At 37.4% G+C, this 19,788-nt stretch overlaps 1 protein-coding gene across 5 annotated transcripts in view; it reads right to left on the bottom strand.

The window, feature by feature from the left end:
- Positions 1-16,687, bottom strand: part of VPS13A (vacuolar protein sorting 13 homolog A) — a 118,165-nt gene extending 101,478 nt beyond the window's left edge. For all 5 annotated transcript variants that reach the window (XM_032206606.1, XM_032206607.1, XM_032206608.1 and 2 more), the window contains exons 1-14: positions 16,542-16,687; positions 9,273-9,316; positions 8,715-8,757; positions 7,610-7,705; positions 7,232-7,333; positions 6,331-6,440; positions 5,956-6,015; positions 4,755-4,814; positions 4,452-4,532; positions 3,958-4,015; positions 1,656-1,783; positions 1,332-1,438; positions 491-662; positions 56-118 (exon numbers count right to left, since the gene is read on the bottom strand). In XM_032206606.1, coding sequence (XP_032062497.1) covers positions 56-118; positions 491-662; positions 1,332-1,438; positions 1,656-1,783; positions 3,958-4,015; positions 4,452-4,532; positions 4,755-4,814; positions 5,956-6,015; positions 6,331-6,440; positions 7,232-7,333; positions 7,610-7,705; positions 8,715-8,757; positions 9,273-9,316; positions 16,542-16,641 — 1,224 coding nt within the window. In that variant the 5' untranslated portion in view covers positions 16,642-16,687. The remainder of the gene's footprint in view (positions 1-55; positions 119-490; positions 663-1,331; positions 1,439-1,655; positions 1,784-3,957; positions 4,016-4,451; positions 4,533-4,754; positions 4,815-5,955; positions 6,016-6,330; positions 6,441-7,231; positions 7,334-7,609; positions 7,706-8,714; positions 8,758-9,272; positions 9,317-16,541) is intronic.
- Positions 16,688-19,788: the final 3,101 nt, after the last annotated feature.

The raw sequence follows: 19,788 nt of genomic DNA, 5'->3' as shown, positions 1-19,788 counted from the left end.
TCCGCAAGCTGATGCTGTGGATGTTCTTGGATTCACTTAAGTAATAAAATTTTACCTCAACTTCTGCTTGTTGCCTTGCTAGAGTGATGTTAAAAATATCCAAGGTCTTTTCAAATTCCTAGAAAAGAAGTGAAAAATTATTTTTTATGATTGCATTTGTTTAGAATTCATGGCTCACTGTCTTATAGGAAATAACAGTAATGACTCTTTCAACACAACCCAAGTAATATGCTCAAGTTCAAAACTTTAAACAAATCTATAAAAGAAAAGCACATCCATGTATGTTTTTCTTCACCGTAATTATTAATTTTAAAAAATAACTAATGTTTACTAATATTGTTCACAGAGTATTGTTGAAGTTGCAAATCAAGCCACTGAAAATTTTTATTGTAAATTAGTACTAACTAATGAACATGTAAACATTAATGTTTAAGAAAATACATTGATGAAAGATGAAAAACATTTAAGCCTTTAACATAAAATGGCTCACCTCCAAAAATTTTAAGATTTCTTCATTAGGCTTTTTTGATGTTATCTTCGTTTTATACATCTCCTTATAGTTCTTCACTTGTTTTCTGTGGTGCCGAATATGTTCCCATGACCACATTTGGAGTTTAGGTTGAACATTTACTTCAAGGATGCCATAAATAACATAATTCCACCTTAAAGCACAGTCAAATGAAGTACAGTTTACATTTCTGTTGGCATACTGAAAAGACACCTAGAGCTATGCAGACTCTCACTTAATATAACTTAAGTTGTGAAATAGTCAAATCCTTTGTTTAATACTACACTTGTGTTCAACAAAAGAACTTAAGAAATTTATTTTTTTTCCACCCAAAGTTGACAGGATGTGATTCCCGAAACTCTGTAAGTAATCTTGTAGAAAAAATGCCCAACAATACATATACATACATGCACGCACAAAATATCTAAACAATTTCATAAGACTACTTCTAAAAAGAAATGAAAACTCTCTGATCTGCATAGCCATAGTCTTGTAATAGTAATTATTGCACAATGACCTCTCCTTCATCAGAACAGAATTTGGATATTAAAATACTATTTGATTTAATTTTGTGGTAACAGTCTCTTAAGACAGTAGATACACAATTTCAAATATTGTTTCCTTATCTTTGGTTTGAGGACCTTAGCAGCAATGTCTTTTTGATTTGTTTTTTAAGTACTGCCAGCTTAAGAAAATTTTAAACAAAACAGGATTTATTTAAGGAGTTTAGAAGTCAATTCTTCTTGAAACTACAAAATGACCCTTGGATAGCTGTTTCAAATGAACAACTGACAAATTGTTTTCAAAGTTGGAGGATGCCTACCACATCTTGGCATTGTTGTGCAATGGAACATCAGGTCTGTATTTCCTATACGGCAGATTTCGAGTCATCATATCAACAGACTCAAGAAGCTCCATGACACTGAAATACTAAGAAAAAAAAATAATCAAATCTGAGTGTTATTGTTTTTCTGAGAACAATGTAAACCATTTCTTTCTTTACTTTAAAGACAAAGTAATTTACAAAGAAAATTAACACTATGAGAATCAATTCTGTGCACTTATCATAACATTTCAGACTTTTTCCTATTATGTTTGCTAACAAGCCTCTTTACCACTACATGTAATTTCAAAAAATAATTTATACCTGTGGTTTATTGAATTCAACAGCTATGTCCTCTAACTTTACATTTAAATCCATTTTTGGAGATGAGAAATCAACATCAGATCGAGGATTCATAAGGAGTTTGGCTTTAGCTGAAATCGGACGAAATACTGAAAAACAGAAGTTGATTTTAAAAAAAGGCAAGTAAATTATTCAGGACTGCCATAAGTAACACTTAACAGCTTAAAATAATCTTTACTCAGATTTCCGATTTTATTCCGGTGATATGGCTAGTGGAACATTTCCACAAAATTTACTGCATGCAGTAAAACATGGCAGATGTTTCAATTAACAATTCATATCTGAAAAAAAATCCTATTATATATGCTATTTATAGCACAAAATGGTCTTAGAAATAGCATTTATTTCACTACAAATCTTATTCCATAATGATTGTGCCTTACATTTCACTTGATTTCCAAAAACTAAAAGGTTATTCATTGCTCAAGCAATCTAAGTTTGTATTAATTTCCCAACCTGTAATTCCTTTGTATAAGGAAATTTTGATTCCATGTTTCAAGACTATACATTAATGCAGATTTGCCTAAAATGTAACACGTTAAAAGAGAAAATGAAAAACAACATTATTATTATTATTATTAATAATGGTATTGATGCGTTAGGCTTTTTCATAAGTTATGCTCACACTAGTGAGTAGCTAACATTTTACCTTTCCAAAATAAAAGCCTAAGTAATCATGGAAAAAAAACATCAATATGGATGATAAGTAAAGTGAAGCAGGTCTCACGTGAAAAAAAGATTCAGAACAGAAATGCTGTTCTTCAATTTGGCAATAGCAAGCATTCAATATAACCTTCAGACACCATATCTGATTCAATTCTTCCATCCATTTCAGGAAAGCAATCAAACAATAAGAATTAGTATATTGGTTGAATTCCTGTAAACCATATTTTTATCAAATAGAATTCCTTTTACTTTAACAGAAATACTGATACATCATCTACATAACAAATATTCTAAATTCACTGTCAGGTTCATACATGTGGAAAGCAGGTATCCTTCCAAGATGAAGCAATGTGTACATCTACCTAACCTCATTTTACATTAAGCTTGTTATTCTTTCCGAAGTTTATGTGGTAGCATTTCTACTCATTTTCTCCCTGCATTTAGCTTCTTACATTTCATTTTTCATCCTTCCTGCATTATACTTGTGTTTAGAGTCCAAGAAAGAAAAACAGACTTTATACATTCCTATCACTGTCTCACTCGAGAGACATTAGAACAGCTCTGCAACAGACATAATTTTTATTTACCAGAGAATACTGGCATGACATAATTCTTAAAATATCTGTGTGTCTGATGGTGCCACTAAATTTTAAGAGCTTAAATTCTGAATCCTGGAATTTTGCATTCAATCATTTTGAACTTCTATGTAAGGACATGGACAACAAATAATGTTTACAATTACTTTCTGGTAAAGAAAGTCAAAGCTAGCAACTGAAAGAGATAGATTTGAAATCGGAACATACATGTATTACTAAATAGTACTCTGGCAGTTGAATAGTGACAAACATAAATGTCTTCCTTCTTCAGGCAAAGGCAGTAAGAAAATCTGATAAAAATAATGCTTTTCATTAACCTTGTGTGTGGTGAACTACAAACTTGCTTTACAGCAGACTCTTCTCAAAAGCCATTCTGCCTTGTAAACGCTTACTAAATAAGCATATGAAAAATAAAACCCATATATTCTTCTGTGCAATGATAAGTAAACAATTGCCATCATTGAGTGTAGCCAATTAGATTTTCTGACTAATGTAAGCAACACTCAAAGCACTAGAACTTGCAATAGGGTAGTGCTATGTTATATAAAAAAAAATAATAATAAATTGATGCATCAGAGGTTTTTTGGCTACTGTTTCCACCTCTAACAAAAATTGATACACAGCCCTTAAGGTGGGTGACCTAAAGGCTATCAATCTATTTTTCAAACCACCCTGGTTCACATAACTTCTATGATACACAGATTATTAGCAAACTTCTTAGAATAAAGAAATTACAATGGATGTGAGCAATTAGTATTTATGATGCTACATTTGAAAGATACATGATTAAAGACTTCAACCAAAGGCTTTTTAAGGATACGTATACAGTACTGTATTCAGTGTTAGAGAGACAGTTAATCCTATGAAATAATGCGTTCCACAATATGCTCCTTACTAAGATTTTTGAATAATAGACAAAGCACCAGTCTCTAAGAGGTATTAAAAATTAAAACTAAAATGTACATGTGTATTACAGCTCCAAATAAAATAATAACACTTACCAAAATCATAACCCTCTGGAATCACATTGTGGCTGGCAACTCCCTGTTTCAAGTTAACCTAAACATACAGTGGAGTTTAAGAACAGTTTAATTTCTATTTCATGACAAGCTTTTAAAATACAAAAGGTTAATGGTTTAGTATGGGTTTCAGATAATCCCTCTCAAACACAGGACAATTCAAAACAGTCATCTATTTTTAAACATAATAAAATTTGTTAGAGGTCTATTATTTTAACTACTAAAATAACTGAATTGTAAAAATCACCATCTATTGTATACAGTTTTGTAATTGCAAAGGACTTTTCTTTCTTTTTTTTCTTCCCCTCTCAGGTGAGTGTTCAATCACATAAAAACTTCAATATTTACTGTTTTTCCTAATAAATCATTACTAACAAAGCATTTCCCCAGGACATCAACATAAATGGAAACAGAACTGAATGTGAAGCACAGTCAGTGCTTCAGTCTGAACTAGAATAGTAGACACCTTTACTTACCAATGATTCATCATAACCACCATGATAGAACATCTCCGATTTCACATTCCAGTAAGCAAAAAGGTTATCCAGTCGTACAAGCTGAAAAACAACAGATCATATGTATTAATACATCTAAAAATTGTACATGAAATTTGAATTTCACAGTCTAGATGAATAAAAACATTCAGAATGTTCCTTGCAGACTGCACATCTTTTTATTTTAAAGCCTAGAATTACATCATCTTATTATAAAAGGAATTGAAACTCATTGCTAGCTTGTATTGCAATAGTTGTTTCTTTAGCACACAGTTTATACTGTACCTTGTAGAACAACTTGGCAGTTTCATCATGTAAACATGGATTCCAATTCTTATCTGAGGTCTGAAATGAGAATTAATGAAAGTTATTCTGCTATCTATAATACACCAACATTTTATCATCACTGAAACAAACAAGTAGAACAGGCAGAACTACTAGCACAATTAAAACCCACTGAAATTAATGGGGAACCATCTTCCAAATTCAGAAGATTAAACCATTATTTTCATAAGTGTAAACTTTATCAGGCCACTTCACCTGAAAAAAACGTATGTATACATGCAGTGACTGGCAGGCTGTACACAAGAACCAAAAGATTCCAGTATTGCAAAATATTTTTATTTATTATATTATTTATAGGTAAGCTCTTTCAAAAGAGATAAAAAGGGACTTGAGTTCTTTTGTAATTCTGGAAGTAGCTGCTTAGTTCAAGCTCAACAGCAACCTGTACAACCTACTGTACGTTTTCAAGACAAGTGTGACAAGTACTTCAATAGCAATGTATTAAGAATACCCAAGTTTTTGTTCATCATGCAAAATTGTTTCAGCGAAAAGGCTGGAAAAAAGCTTTCACTGTGTCTTAAACAGGCTACAAACTAGAATTCATAAGACAATTATTGCATTTAAGAAAGTAATACTTAAATACAATTTCTTTAGAATTACTAGTTATACAGAAAAGCTACTGATTCAGAGCAAACTAGAGGGCTGCTTCTACTAGGTATTCTTCCAAAATAAATGTATACAGTCTAAAATAACCAATGTTTGCTCCATATACTGAAGCTTGCAGATCAAAGAACAGAACTTCAGATTGAAGCAACATGCCACCCACTTTTGTTTTTTTTTTTGTTGTTGTTGTTTGTTTTTTTAATCTTCCTAAGACAGAGTAGTGGCTTCCTTCTTGGGCCTCATAGCACTTTCAATAAAATATTCACAGATTTAAAGAGCACAAATCCAGCAAAGTCTGATGCTTGGCAACCACAAAGTGCAGCAGGCAGAAGAATAAAAATTTCTTCCCAAAGGTTTGTTTTATCACCAAGCTTTTTCTTTAATGGCAACCATATCAATATTTATTCTGGATTTAATAAACCAAGTAGTTACTATTATGCGTAGCACAGGATTGTGGGTATTCTTTCATTAGACAGAAAAAATCAAACTTCACCATTTGTCTACATCAGCATGCTTTTTAGATGGAAAATAAAATTACCTGCAAGCTTAGATTCTGAAGTGAAATCCCAAATGACAAGGGATTATTCCGATTTGTGATCTAAGAAAGTGAAGAAAATACAAAAGTGTTATCATGTGCAATTTTACACACTGCATGTGTAAATTTCCAATTTACATAGGAAAATAAACAGCCCACAGTACATATATATGAAAGATCTGGCAACTGTATTACCTACAGTCCAACAATGTTTGTAATACCTTCTTATTAGTTTTCATTTTTAGTGGAAGACTATGAAATTTCAAAACTTTACTAGGATTCTCTCATCACAAAAAGTAAAGGGGGAGGTGGAAGACAGGTTCCTAATTTAATGTTACAGTGCACATGCCTTATCTTAAGATAAACAAAATTACTTACATCATCCTCATAGCGAACATGAATGTTGGAAATTTTCACCTGAAGATTTTTGATGACCTGAGTGACTAGTTTTTCTACAAAAGTGTCTTGTTTCTCTTCTTTTACTTTATCTAAGTGTAAGAAAAATAATTAAATATTCCATTTGCATGAAAGTATTTTGAACTAAACTAGAGGAAAAAAATATCATAAAGTTCATTTGACAGATACATAAATTTTCTAATACATTGTACTCTAACTTCATAAAAATATTCTCTTTCAGTAAAATCTATACCAATTACATTCTCAGACTGTAAGGTTTCAGCCTATGGTGTGACACAAGTTATTCAAAAGTACGAGATGGCCACTGATACTCAAAGTGGTCAAGACATATTTTTTAGAAGTACTAAAAGTTCAATTTAAGATGACAAGACTTAACATCCATCAAAACGCAAATTACAAAATCTTTAAAAAGAGTTAATAAAATTCTACAGCTAATGGGGAAAAGTGTTTTTGTTTTTTTTTTCAAAAGGAAAGGAAAGAAAGAAGCAACATATGCTACAAGTAGAAAAAGTTATATTTCAGAAGCTTTATTTACATCAGATCACATCTATTTTTGAAACTTTCATTTTCAGGATGCACATGCTACAATATTAATGACACATAAGAGAATCAAAATTCTATGCAAGACAGCATCTGGTTTCCAAAGACGAACACTATTTCACACAAAATGTTCAATAGCTAAAAGTTAACTCAAATAACAGGACACTTTGCAAACTTTCTACATGTAAATACAATTCTGTAACTAATAGGTTATTTTAAATATCAGGAGGAAAACACGAATCTAGAACACTAAATGATAAATATAACATCTTTCTGGATTTAAAAAAATAGCATCACTTTCATTATCTTTTCCTACTCTTACCTTGGTCAGCTATTTTCTGCTTTGCTTCCTCTATCCTTTGCAATTCCCTTTGCCTTGCTTCCAAGAGCTGCCTGGCTTCTTTTTCAGCATCGTATTTTATGCCTAGATAAACAATGTAAAAAACGTAAAAAATACGGAAAACTTTGCACATTTTGGAAAGATGCTGTTTCAAAAACAATTCGTTACACATTTTGTTAACACTAATACGACAAGGAAAAATTAACTGACTAAATCTGAATTGGTGAAGGATACCTCAGTGCCATTACTAAGTGAATTTCATAACAGTGTCTACTAAAAATAAAGTTCAACACCAACCAATTACAGAGACTTCTGAAATCCCATCCAATCACATTCACTTTTGTCACTATATTAACTTACTGGCTGTGGGCACGATAAGCAAATAAACTCCATCAAGAACTGCCTCAACAGGTTGAGTGTAAAGGTTTTGCCATGGAATCTGTAAATTAAGTTGACCTAGAAACACAAAGAAACAGTTCAGCTATACAGTTACATACATGACTAGGAGAAAGATTTTTAGAAAGATAATTGACACTAACCACAAAAGCTCTAACCAATTATTATATCAAAAAGGGAAAAAAAAGTGTATCTGAGGTAGGTGTCTTTTGGGTTGTCTGTTTTACACTTCATGCAAATAAAAATTCAGCAAGTTTTCTCCATCAACAGAACTAGTAAGTCTGCAGTTCCTCTCCTCACCCCTTTAAATTATAGTCAGTCTTCCTAATAACGTGTCCTTCTTCCAAAACCACTGCAGCACTCACGTAACACAAAAAGCATCGGTAGCACATACATAATCAATCAGCTTAACACTACCAAAAGCAGAATTTTAATAACATTTTTCTTTCTTTCTTTACTGCGAAAGAGAGTCTTAAAATAGAGTGTACATGTTTGTGAGCATGGGGATCCTGACAATATAGTGTCTCGCATTCTTCGTACAAGTGCCAATTTTAGTAAACTATAATGTCGGTCACAAGAAAAATTTACTTCCCGGGCAGATTTGAAGGAAATATATTGGCTTTAGATTTAGTTCACTTTAAGAAACCATTAACTTTTACATGACTCAACTTGCAATGAGAAAACCTTTCATAAAAGCTAAAAGAAAAAGTGAAGAGGGTAGCAAAATCAGTTGTGGCATCTTGCTTTAAAAAAAAATAAAAAAAAATAATAAAAAAAATGATGTTCAGTACTACTCAGTTGCTCATCTTTGCTATTTTGGGTTCTTTTTTCATTAATATTGACATAACTAGACAATAATCCAATGTCTTAACTATAACATATTTGCTCAGGGAATAAACTTCTTCAATCAAAGTTTTTTCAGAAAAAAAAAAATAATAATCAGGATGTACAAAGCATGCAAATCAAGCAAATTAAGAAAATTACTTGCTTAGGATGTCCAGAGCTACTTGCAAGGATGAGCAGTATGTTTGGTAACTCCTGCATGGGTATATTACAAAATGTAACTTACCAATATGTCCTGCTTTAACTTTAAATGGCACATCCAGCTGACTCTAAAAGAAAGTATAAGAAAGTATTTTAGAATACAAACTCATTTCAGCAACTTGTGAAATGTTCACTAATAAGAGAAGACAGAAATAACCTTAACAACAAACATACTCCTCAATCACTGAAAGACTTAATATAATAGAATATGCAAGTCATTACTGATTTAGGCTGTTCAGCCATGCTACGCTAAATACATTCTTAAGAGCAAGCTCCTACCACCTCTGTAAGCTATAGGGAACAAAAAGTTCTTCCAGTATTCTTTTTGACCTCAACACAATACTTTCTGAAACTGTTGAGTTTTCCTTTGGCAAAACATATTATATGATGTATATAATGTAAGTCTTCATCTTTAAATTTAATCTCAAATTTATTAGACAACCCACACCCTAGTGCAAAGCAAACAGAACAGTAAGTTTTCATTTAAAGTCTGCATATTCTAAAATAAGAACCAAAAAAACAGCCCCAAAGATGTCCTAGAATATTTTTTGCAGCAGTTTTATTTTTGCTTTCACTGACTTACCAATGCATTTTCTTTTATTTCAAGGTTCTTCAGTGCTACAGCTCCTAAAAGCAAAGAAGCCAACAGGTAAAATTTCAAAAAGCAAAGTAGTAGTGGTACACACTTAACAAGCCTTAACAAGTGTGGAAGATACCCCCAGTCCACACCTCAAGTATTCATGGAAGACTATTAAGAATATGCTGTTCCTACCGGCTACAAAACAGTCTTTGGGATTTTCTCATGGAGCTTGCACGTCCATGGAAAAGAACCTGCGATTCCTCAAAATAAAAATGTAGGAAATAACTGTCACATTTCATAAGGACCCCTTCAAAATTAAAAATTTGCTTCTGTTTCCTCAACCATCTGCTTCCCACACTTGTGAAGGGAATATAAGCCACACTGCAGCTTTAGCTTTACATGTCTTTTTTTTTTTTTTTCCCCCTGAAAGATCTTAGTTTTGCAAATCGCATTTACAGGCTTATGAAAGTTCACAGGAAGTACTTCAGTACATCCAGTTTCTAGATGTAAGACAACAGTAACTTCAGTATCCTGTAAACACAGAACATTCTAATTGCAAGATCTGTTTTTACAAAATACTCGACATCAGATGCTTGCCATCACAAACGAACATTTTAAGTGTCCAGGAAATTCATGCAATGGCTACCTTTGAATTAGTTGTATAGTGTTAACATATGCACATGGAACAGACACCTGATACAGATGAACAGAAGCATAAATGAGTTTCAGGAAACCAGAAGTGGATTACAAGCCTGCAAAGGAGTATGACTTAAGATTGCAAATACTATTTCATTGACTCAATAGTGTTTTCCTTTTGGAGATGCAAGTTAGAAATGGCCAAACCTACCAGGGGACAGGACTTCCAACTACAAGAAGTATTCTTGCAGCTACACAGTGATGACTGCTTTGGACTGCTGTTCAAAGTAGCATCAATTTTGGGTAATGGAACTCTAATCTTAAAAGGGCATTTATTGCAAGAGTTGGTTTTAGTTGCTGAATGTCTGTTGTAGACCTGTCTAGGTGAATTAACCTACCCATCTTGCAGTACTCACAAAATATGAAGTTTTAAATGATCTAATGTATTCATCAGAACAATCTATAGATAGCCATTTCCAGTACAATTCTATACATTTGCTATGTGCTGCTACCAGGTTATCAAAAGAAATACTCTACACAAAAGGTTGGTTTTGAGCTGGGTGCTCCGCTTTTAAACCTTACAATACAAACAAATTGGTGGAAGCAGTAGGAAATGGAAAAAAAAAAAAAAAAAAGACTACCATGTGGTAGTCTGTAACTACTCTAGTAATTGTACCTGGTCTATGGGAAACCACAAGGCAGTGCCTTTTATTTCACAGAATCACAGAATCACAGAATTTCTAGGTTGGAAGAGACCTCAAGATGAAGTCCAACCTCTGACCTAACACTAACAGTCCCCACTAAACCATATCCCTAAGCTCTACATCTAAATGTCTTTTAAAGACTTCCAGGGATGGTGACTCCACCACTTCCCTGGGCAGCCTGTTCCATGTCTAACAACCCTTTCAGTAAAGAACTTCTTCCTAAGATCCAACCTAAAACTCCCCTGGCAAATTTACTGCTGGGATTAGTTCTATACTAAATTTATCCCCCGACAAAGTTTACCCTAACAGAACATTGTAACACTCACCAGAGAAAGTTCCATTATATGAGAGGGGAATAATAATAATAATAAGCATTCACCTTCTCCAAGAAGACAACACTAGTTGTATCCATGGTAAGTAATTCAACAGATATACGGCATAAAAAGGTTCAGACTTCTAATCAAGCTACCACAGCTTATATTTTTACGTGTCAGATGAGATGTTCATCAGAAAACTCTACGACTACATGACATAAGAAGTAATTTAACTAGGTTTAGTTTCTTTCACTTTCACTGTGGGCTAAGTAAACATTACATTGCATTTATCAAGGGTTTCACAGATGATGCATTTCAGCTGAAGCACAGTTCCTTAGGCTGTAATGTGGCAGCCCTAACGCTTCCAAAAACAAATCATTGCAAAGTGAGCAAGGACTATTATCCCATGCACTTACAAATAATATTTTGTTGTGGACACCTATGGCTTATTTCACCTGAGCACATCATACTGACAGAGAGAAAACATGATGCTTTTTCCGTACTGTTTCAAAAAAGAAGCTTTTGACAATTCTATAGAGTTCAGATAGGGAAGCAGGGTAAAAAAAAAATTACCATTTTTCCTACATTTATGATTTTAAAGTTTATAAGTTTAAGTTTATAAGTTTCAGTTGAAATCATTAGAAGATACATAAATTAGTAAAGCTGCAATCATCTCAATTTTAATACCAATTTACTGAACATTTACTAAAATATCACAACCTACTTGCAAAAACCTTGATTGAGAGTCTAACCACTCTGAATCAAGGCACACTGAAGGCTACTGAAGTACCGTGCTTTGTGCCATTATGCAACATTTCTTTTTTCTATACTCAGCAGTCAGTGCAAGGAAGAGACTGAGTAAATAATCTTGCAAGTAAACCTGAACTACTTCCAAAGGTAGGAGACCTCAGCTGGCACCCAATTTTAACACTTGTGATTACAGACACTGTAACTGACCATGTCTGTATTCTTTTTTTTTCGCCAAAATTTAGTCTCTATCACATGCAAATGTTTCAGTTGCAATAGTACAGATTTGTAAGTGCAACTGCATCATATAGGGACTGTTCTACTACAAAAAATTAAGCCACACAAAAATATAAGCACTGAAATAAGGAAGTAACGGCCTGGTGCTGGACATAAAAGAGCTACTTGATTTTACTGTTTTGGATTTTAGTTGGATGTTTCTTTGTATTGAAGACTGTAGTGCATGCAGGTAAGAAGATGTGTTAAAATTGCCCAACTAAACAATCTTTAAAACTGTACGTACAAGTAGTTGGATTTGTATAAATATCTATGGCTAAACATGCAGACTTACAGTCAAAACAATAACAAAAGACAAAACCTTTGTAATTACATACAGTACAGTCTAGGATTTACTAGGCCTATAAAGGAATCAAATTCTTACCTCCACTAATCTCTGGACATTGCAAGTAATTCAATGAAATCTAACATTCTTCATCATTCTTGAATACATAGGTTTATAGTTCTAATTTTAGACACTCATATTTATATTTTGAGTGTATGAGCCAATATCCACTACCAAGGACTTAGGTGTCTCACAAAGAGACACAAAGAAAATAAGATAACATTTAGTAAACTGTCTAACTAAAAAGGCCTAACTGAAATTTTGTTATGGATGTCAACAAAAGCTACAGGCAGAGAATGAAATTAATCCTGCTCATTTAACCTATGGATGTACACCTTTTGTGGATGTTTTTATGGATGTACACCTGTGCTGTCCTTGTACATAAAAAGTGGTGGGGATGAGAACTTCTTATGATGGGAAAAATGAGGGAAAGAGATATTAAAGATGATAGACAACAGAAACTTAAAGTACTTCTGCTGGTCTCTGATCAGCATCAAACACTCCTGCTCATATTTTAACAGAATTTCTGTTTTTAAGCAACAGCATCACACTACTGAGACAAGCTGAGCTTGTGAAATCCCTTGATCACTTTCTACAAATGGCTGCCTTGCCAATCATTTCCCACTGGTATCTGTGTTGTTAATTAGTAGTATTTAATCATACCTTCTGGAGACATGCTGGAAGTCTTCAAGGGTTTGAGTGTCTGCCATAACACATTCGCTATTGACATCTATTGACAGATCACAAAAGGCAGCAGAAACTACTAGATATTCTACATCCCTCAGCCAGTTTAAATGACTTCACTGGTATGTGAGGGCAAGGACTGCATCTGCTATTCTTAAACAAGGCACAGCATGTAAAAGAACTAGTCATTTATTATACTAATAGGTGTACCCAGAAGAAGTAGGTAAGAAGGGCTTGTGTGCTCATAAAACTTGTGTCAAGTATCTGCCTGTACCAGCCTACTGATACAGCTGCCACAATAAGAGACACCAGCTATTCAAATAGCAAGTTATGTAAGATATACTTGAGACATTAGCTAATTAGTAGGTGTGTCCAAGTCAGCAGAGAATTTTAAAGTGCAGTTCAAAGGGTCTAATCAAGACACTGAATGAAGTTACTTAGAGCCAGCCTAAAGAAATAATAGTCTCATGGACTTTGGTGAAACAATCACTTGGTCTGCCCTGGTGCCTAGAAATCTCACCAGTGATTCACTGTTTCCCAAAGATAACCAGCAACATCTCAGACTGCTTCAATCACTTCTTTAGGTATTAACTATAACTTTAAAGGTTATAAAATGTCTTAAAATTTCTAACTATTCATCTAACCTGTTCTTCTAAGGCAAGTTCTTAAACATTCATACAGCATTTTCAGTGACACTATCTTTTAAGTGAAGACCATAACAAAATCACCGGCCTTCCCATCTGATCAATAAACTTTCCTTAATGGCTGCCAAGCACACTAAATAACATTTTATTCTGCTTCATACAAATTGAGGTCTTAAGGAAAACAATTTATTTTCCCATTATATTTTTTTCTAAGCCTTTGTCTTTCCAGTGTCGGCCTTGCATGTTCAAATTGATATTATTATTATTATTTTTTTTTTTTTTTTTAACTTTTATAGTTTGTCTTGCACTCTCCTTTTTGAATTACCTTTTATATTTCAGGTCAGGAAGTTCTTGCAACTCTCTCAGCCAAGAGCCTGTTTGCAGGCATCCCATCTGTAGTATTGAGACAGCTGGGATTTCTATCCTTCCATCTGACTTTTCCAGTGAGCAGAAGAAAACACTTGAAAACATGTCTAGTTACTGTGTCCATGTGTGTTGGCAGAAGCATGCAACTTTATTCCACAGATTGAAATTCAATGGCTTTCATATGACATCCTGACTTCTCTCTTTATACAAAATTGAAAATAATGTTGTGTGTGTTTATTATAGTTATTAACAAAGCTGCCAAACTCACAGGAGAAGGAACTGTATATACACATATTCAAAGTCTACCAAGAGAAGATAACCAGTCAACATAAGCAGGCTAGCTATAAAATACACCATGACAGAACTTCTTCACTACAGCATCCAAATAAACGCCCTCGGGTATTTAATCTATCAGAGGTGGACAAAATACACACTTTTAAAAATGTAATACGTTAATGCACAGCACGCAAGCAGTGCCATAGCATACAAAAGGCACACAGCAAAGAACCATGACAAACAGCTAGCTGTAACTGAAACACTTTTAGAACAAACAAACTTGCAAATGCATTAATTTTACACAAAATATGAAGAAAAAAGTGTTTTTTTCTGGATGGGGGAAGGGGGAATTGGAGAGAGAGAATTTAGGTCCACAATTACAGTAATACAGAAGGCAATAAAATTATCAGTAGACTTGATCAGTAGATCAGGATCTATGTACATAAGGATCTATTATCAGTGACAGCGTCCATATAACAAAAAGTCTACTACCGCTACTAACAGCTACTGCCTTTTAGTCAGAGGAATGAAGATCTCCAAGATCTTTGGAATGAAAAAAATATTACAGATGAACACACCGTTAAGCATAGATGAAGATGTACGTACATGAAACATCACCATGCAGTGGACCACGCAAAAATAACCTTCTACGGATGATTTCTCAACAACGTTACATAGCAGTTCTGGGCATCTCAGAGCAAAGCACAGCATTATGTATCAATTTTCACAAAACATAAGTGTACAAACTATATAGAGAAGAAATAATTTGAATCTAGTGCAAAGGCACCATAATAACAAAAATAATAATTTAGTTTAAAGAAAAATATATTCAGAAACCTCTAAACGTTAAAACTACTTCAAGAGGAAATCACAGAAAAATCCCGAAATTGAGCTCTACATATACATAAAATGTAACAGCTGAATATCAAAACTTGACATATATTTAGGTTTTGGCTTTGCTTTAAATGAGAAAGCTAAGTCACATACAACCTGGTGAGAGTTGCCTCACAGAAGCCATAAGCTGCCAAGAGCAATCAGCAGTAATCTGCAGAGCTGAAAAGTAAGTTTTTACCTATTTGTAATGTATAAACGCAGCCAAATAGAACATTCTCTATTTTACATTGCATATTTTCCTTGCTTTCCCTGAATGGAAAGAAAGAATTAAGACTACCGAACAACTTAAGTTCACAACAAACCAGTTTGACACATTTTTCAAATAAGACACAATCTGGAATAAACATGCTATATTTGGCCTTAACACTGCAGACTGGGAGCTACTACTTTCTCCCCAGCAGTTACATCTGCTGTTGCAGTGTTAAGACTGCATACAGCACCTGAACTTTGCAGACATCCTACAAATAAATGCCTTGAAAAGCTGACAAAATAGTGCCACAGAGATGCAATCAAATAACGGCACCGTTTCCAAAAATGGCAGAAAGAAACAGAAACATCCAAGATGCAAAAAACATCCAGGAGGAGCATCCAAAATCTGATTCACGTATGTGAGTAGCTCAGAACAGAATTCTAGGCATGGAATACCTTGAGGATGCTTCATACCTGCAGGTGTATGAACACACACACACACACACACACAAAAAAACTTCACCTCCGTTTGCTTGTGCTGATGCTGCAGACGCCTGGCACGCACATTGAAAACAGAGTCGGGGCGGTCACCGCAGACGCACCCGTTAATTGCACGCCTCTTCCTCTCCTTGTGCCTCCTCTCCCCAGGCACACAGGAAAGCGAGCCGGGGCGCTGCGGCTCCCCTGTGCCTGTGCTACCAAGGGGGCTCGGCGGGGCGCCACGCCGTGCTGCCCACCGAGCAGGACAGGCGGCCACCGCCCCGCCAGCACCCGCTGTCGCGACTCTGTCGCGTTGGGAAAGGGAACGCGACAGCCAGGCCGGGCTGCGCCGCGGGACCAGCCGGCTATCGCTGCCTTCCTTCCGCCTCACGGCACCGGGCGGACACCGCGGCTGCCGCCTGCGCCGAGCGCCTCACCAACACCGAGCACGCTGCCACAACACCTGTATTTTTAGCTGCTTTTGGGGAGAATAATACTAATAATTTAAAAAAACAAACAAACAAACAGCGCAGGCGAGCAGCCCGGCCCCGCACGGAGGCGGCCTGCGGCAAACTTTCCGCCAGTGCCCCGGGCAGGGCCACGGACGGCGGCGCCGTGCGGGGGCAGCGCGTGCACCTGGCGGCCGTTAGCACCCCCCCGCCTCACACCGCCCCGCCCCCAACCGCCGCAACCGCCGCAACCGCCGCGCCGGCCCGCACCTCCCCAGATGCCCAACTTCAGCTGGGAGCTGTCCAGGTTCACCACGTAGTCGCCGAGGAAGCGGTTCAGGACGTCCACCACCAGCGACTCGAACACCATCGTGCCGCCGGAACCGGACCCGGCTCCGGCCCCGGCCCCAGCCCCGGCTCCGCCGCTGCCCCGCCCGGCCCCGCCCCGCCCGCACCCGCCGCGCCCCGGCCCCGCCCACTCGCGCCTCGCCCCGCCCCCCGGTAGCCGCGACGGCGCCTGCTCGCGGCGCATGCGCGGGAGCGGCCGTTTGCGGCGGGGGCGGGGTGGGGCGGGGCGGTTGGTGTCCGTGAGGTGATTTCTGACAGGCGTTGGGCGGCGGGGCCACGGTGCTCCCGCCTTTGTTTTATCGTTGTCATTTTGATTCTTTTTGTTGTTGTTCTGTTTTCACTTGTTTATTTATTAAGAGCTCTGTCCGTTCCCAGGCTGGGCGGGTGTAGAAGCCACCAGGCGCTGGGATGTCGCCGGGCTATTCTTAGCGGCGTGACTCAGCCCGGCTGAATTCCAGACGCGGCTCCCCAGAAGTCGGCTCCCCTGGGCTGCACAGGGCGGGGGATCTGGGCAATAGCAGTTGGGAATCTGGGTCATGTTTGCCCTGAGTGAATGCCTTCCGCACCCACGAGGCTGTTGTTTCGCCAGGCAGCCACCGAGCGTTTCTCTGGTGGCAGCAAGAGGCGTGTAATTAGTCCTCAGCCGGTTCCTGGAACTGCAAAAATTAGGTTTAACTTCAGCTTACAATGTTCCGCTGATAAGCAGAGCCCTGTGGTTTTTATAGCTTCTTGTATTAGGTTTATGTGGCGAGGGCTCAATGGCAGGAGGCTGCAGGGGTGGCCTCTGTGAGCAGAGCCCAGCAGCTGCCCCATGTCAGGTCAGGGCTGGCTCCAGCTGGCTCCAAAAGGGACCCACTGCTGGCCAGAGCCAAGCCAGGGAGCAATGTGGTGGTTGAGCCTCTGGGAGAGCAAATTGAAGGAAGGGGAGAAAAAAACCGCTGCGTGATAGCAGCCGGAAGAGAGGAGTGAGCACCATTCCTGCAGCCCCAAGGTCAGTGCAGCAGGAGGGCAGGAGGTGCTCCAGGCACAGCAGCAGTTCCCCTGCGGGCTGTGCAGGGAGAGGCCCCTGGTGGAGCAGGCTGTCCCCCTGCAGCCCATGGGTCCCACATGGAGCAGATCTCCACGCTGCAGCCCCCCCATGGGTGGAGGAGCCCCCAGTGGAGACATGATCGTGGCAAGAACCACAGCCCATAGAGGCACATAGCAGGAGGTCTTGGAAGGAACTGTGGTTCATGGGGGGTCAGTGTTCGAGCAGTCTGTTCGTGATGGACAGTAGCCCATGGAGAGGACTCACGCTGGACAATTCTAGGATTGAACCCCATGCAGAGATGAAGTGTTTTGAGCAGACTGAAATCCCCAGTACTCACTCCCCCTGTAATGTTTAGGCAGCGTGATGGAGGAAGTTGAAGATTAAGGAATGAAGTAGTGGACTAGAGGCTCAGAACAAGGGAGGAGCAGGGAAAGGTGGTTTTAGTTTTGCCTGTGTTTTTTACCATCCTGCACTGTTTTCAGTTGGCAATAACTTCATTTAATCTTCCCCAGGATGACTGTGTTTTGCCCATGAGGCTTATTGATCCCTGTCTTTATTTCGACCCAGGAGCTTTTCCTCCTCATTTTCTCCTATTTTGTTGAAGAGCAGGAGTGGGAGAGCGGCTGGGTGGCCATCTGTCAGCCAGCCAAGGTCAGCCCACCACACATGTCAAGTACACAAGGAAAATTCAGGAATGTTTTTGTCCATGACCCCTGTCACTAATGATACCTGTCAACAATCAATTAAACTGAAATGCATCTGTAAGCAAGCATGAATCATGCTTACTAATATTTTTGAAAGATAAAACCTGCTAAAACAACATCAGCTGTGGCACGTTGGTTCAATGTGAAATGTTCTGCTGATACCAGTTAGCAGGACTTACTGGTTTCTGCTGCTCATGTGACTTGTAAGGTGGAGAGAGGACATGGCTATTCTCTTTTTATCGAAAGCAAATTAAATATAGCTATGATTTTTTCAAAGTTTTGAAAATGTATGTGTTTTCAGAAGTTTTGTTATGTACAAAATAAAAGCTCTGTTTCATTTTGACCTCCAGGGGCCCCTTCCAACCTCAGCCGTTCTGTGACTGCTCTTCTCAGAGCAAAGAGCAAGCAGTAATTTTAGGATTCATTTTTCCATGTGCATATAGAAACTTAATTGATAAGAAAGAAGCCCAAAATATTTAGAAGTGAAAAATAAAAAGCATAACAGACGTTTTAATTTGGTGTAAATTGCAAGTAAATTTGTGAAATAAAGACTTGTACAATACTGATCCCTTCCTTTAGTACTTATGGATCATGCCAAAACAACTGGTAAAAAGGTGTAAATCCCAGGCTTAAAGAAAGAGATGCAATAGAAGCTCAATGATAGGAATTTGGTGGTGTTACTGCTTTTAAACTTGGCCCAAATACTTAAAGGGAAGATTAATTCATATCCAGATTTAGTTGCACTCTTATTCTTGAAAGATCAGTTATCAGACAGCTGTTTTAGAGTGTACTTGCACTAGAAAAATACTTTTTGTTTCAGAATACAAATTCTGAATATCTTTTAGCAGATACTCTATATTAAATTTAGAATGTCTTAATTACTGAGGGGAGTAGGAATGGAAAGGCTGTCAGAAATGATACACTGTTTCGTTCCTTATACTAATAAATGAATGCTACATATCTCATTTCCTGACCACTCCTTTTTACTGTGTGGCATGTACCTGGGTATTTACCTGAAGGCTGCTGCTTCAGTGATGCATTATAGTTCCTCTCCCCCCCCTTCCATGTGCAGAACTGTTTACAGAGAAGTTGACTGATTTAAGGGAGCACACTTTTATCAGGGACATCATTGCTGTTTTTCTTCATTTATCAACACAATGCATGAGGGGGAGAGTAAGACTGAAGAAGGATAGCAGACAATGAAAAATCATACCATCATCAAATGTAACTGTCCGTGCACTCATTCACATACACATTTATGCAGCAGTCTTTCTTTGTATGTCTTACATAAAGACATACATGCAGTCTTTTACATCTCTTACAAGAGGTCTTTGAAGTGTGAACACAGGGCACTTCTTACTCTGTGACTAAATCACAGTTTTTCACATTTAGCTGTGAGAGAGCTAATTTAAAAACGTTTATGCTTTATTCCTGT

The sequence above is a fragment of the Aythya fuligula genome, chromosome Z, assembly GCF_009819795.1.
Source record: "Aythya fuligula isolate bAytFul2 chromosome Z, bAytFul2.pri, whole genome shotgun sequence".
In the NCBI taxonomy this organism is placed as follows: Eukaryota; Metazoa; Chordata; class Aves; order Anseriformes; family Anatidae; genus Aythya; species Aythya fuligula.
This window is presented reverse-complemented; position numbering and strand designations above follow the sequence as displayed.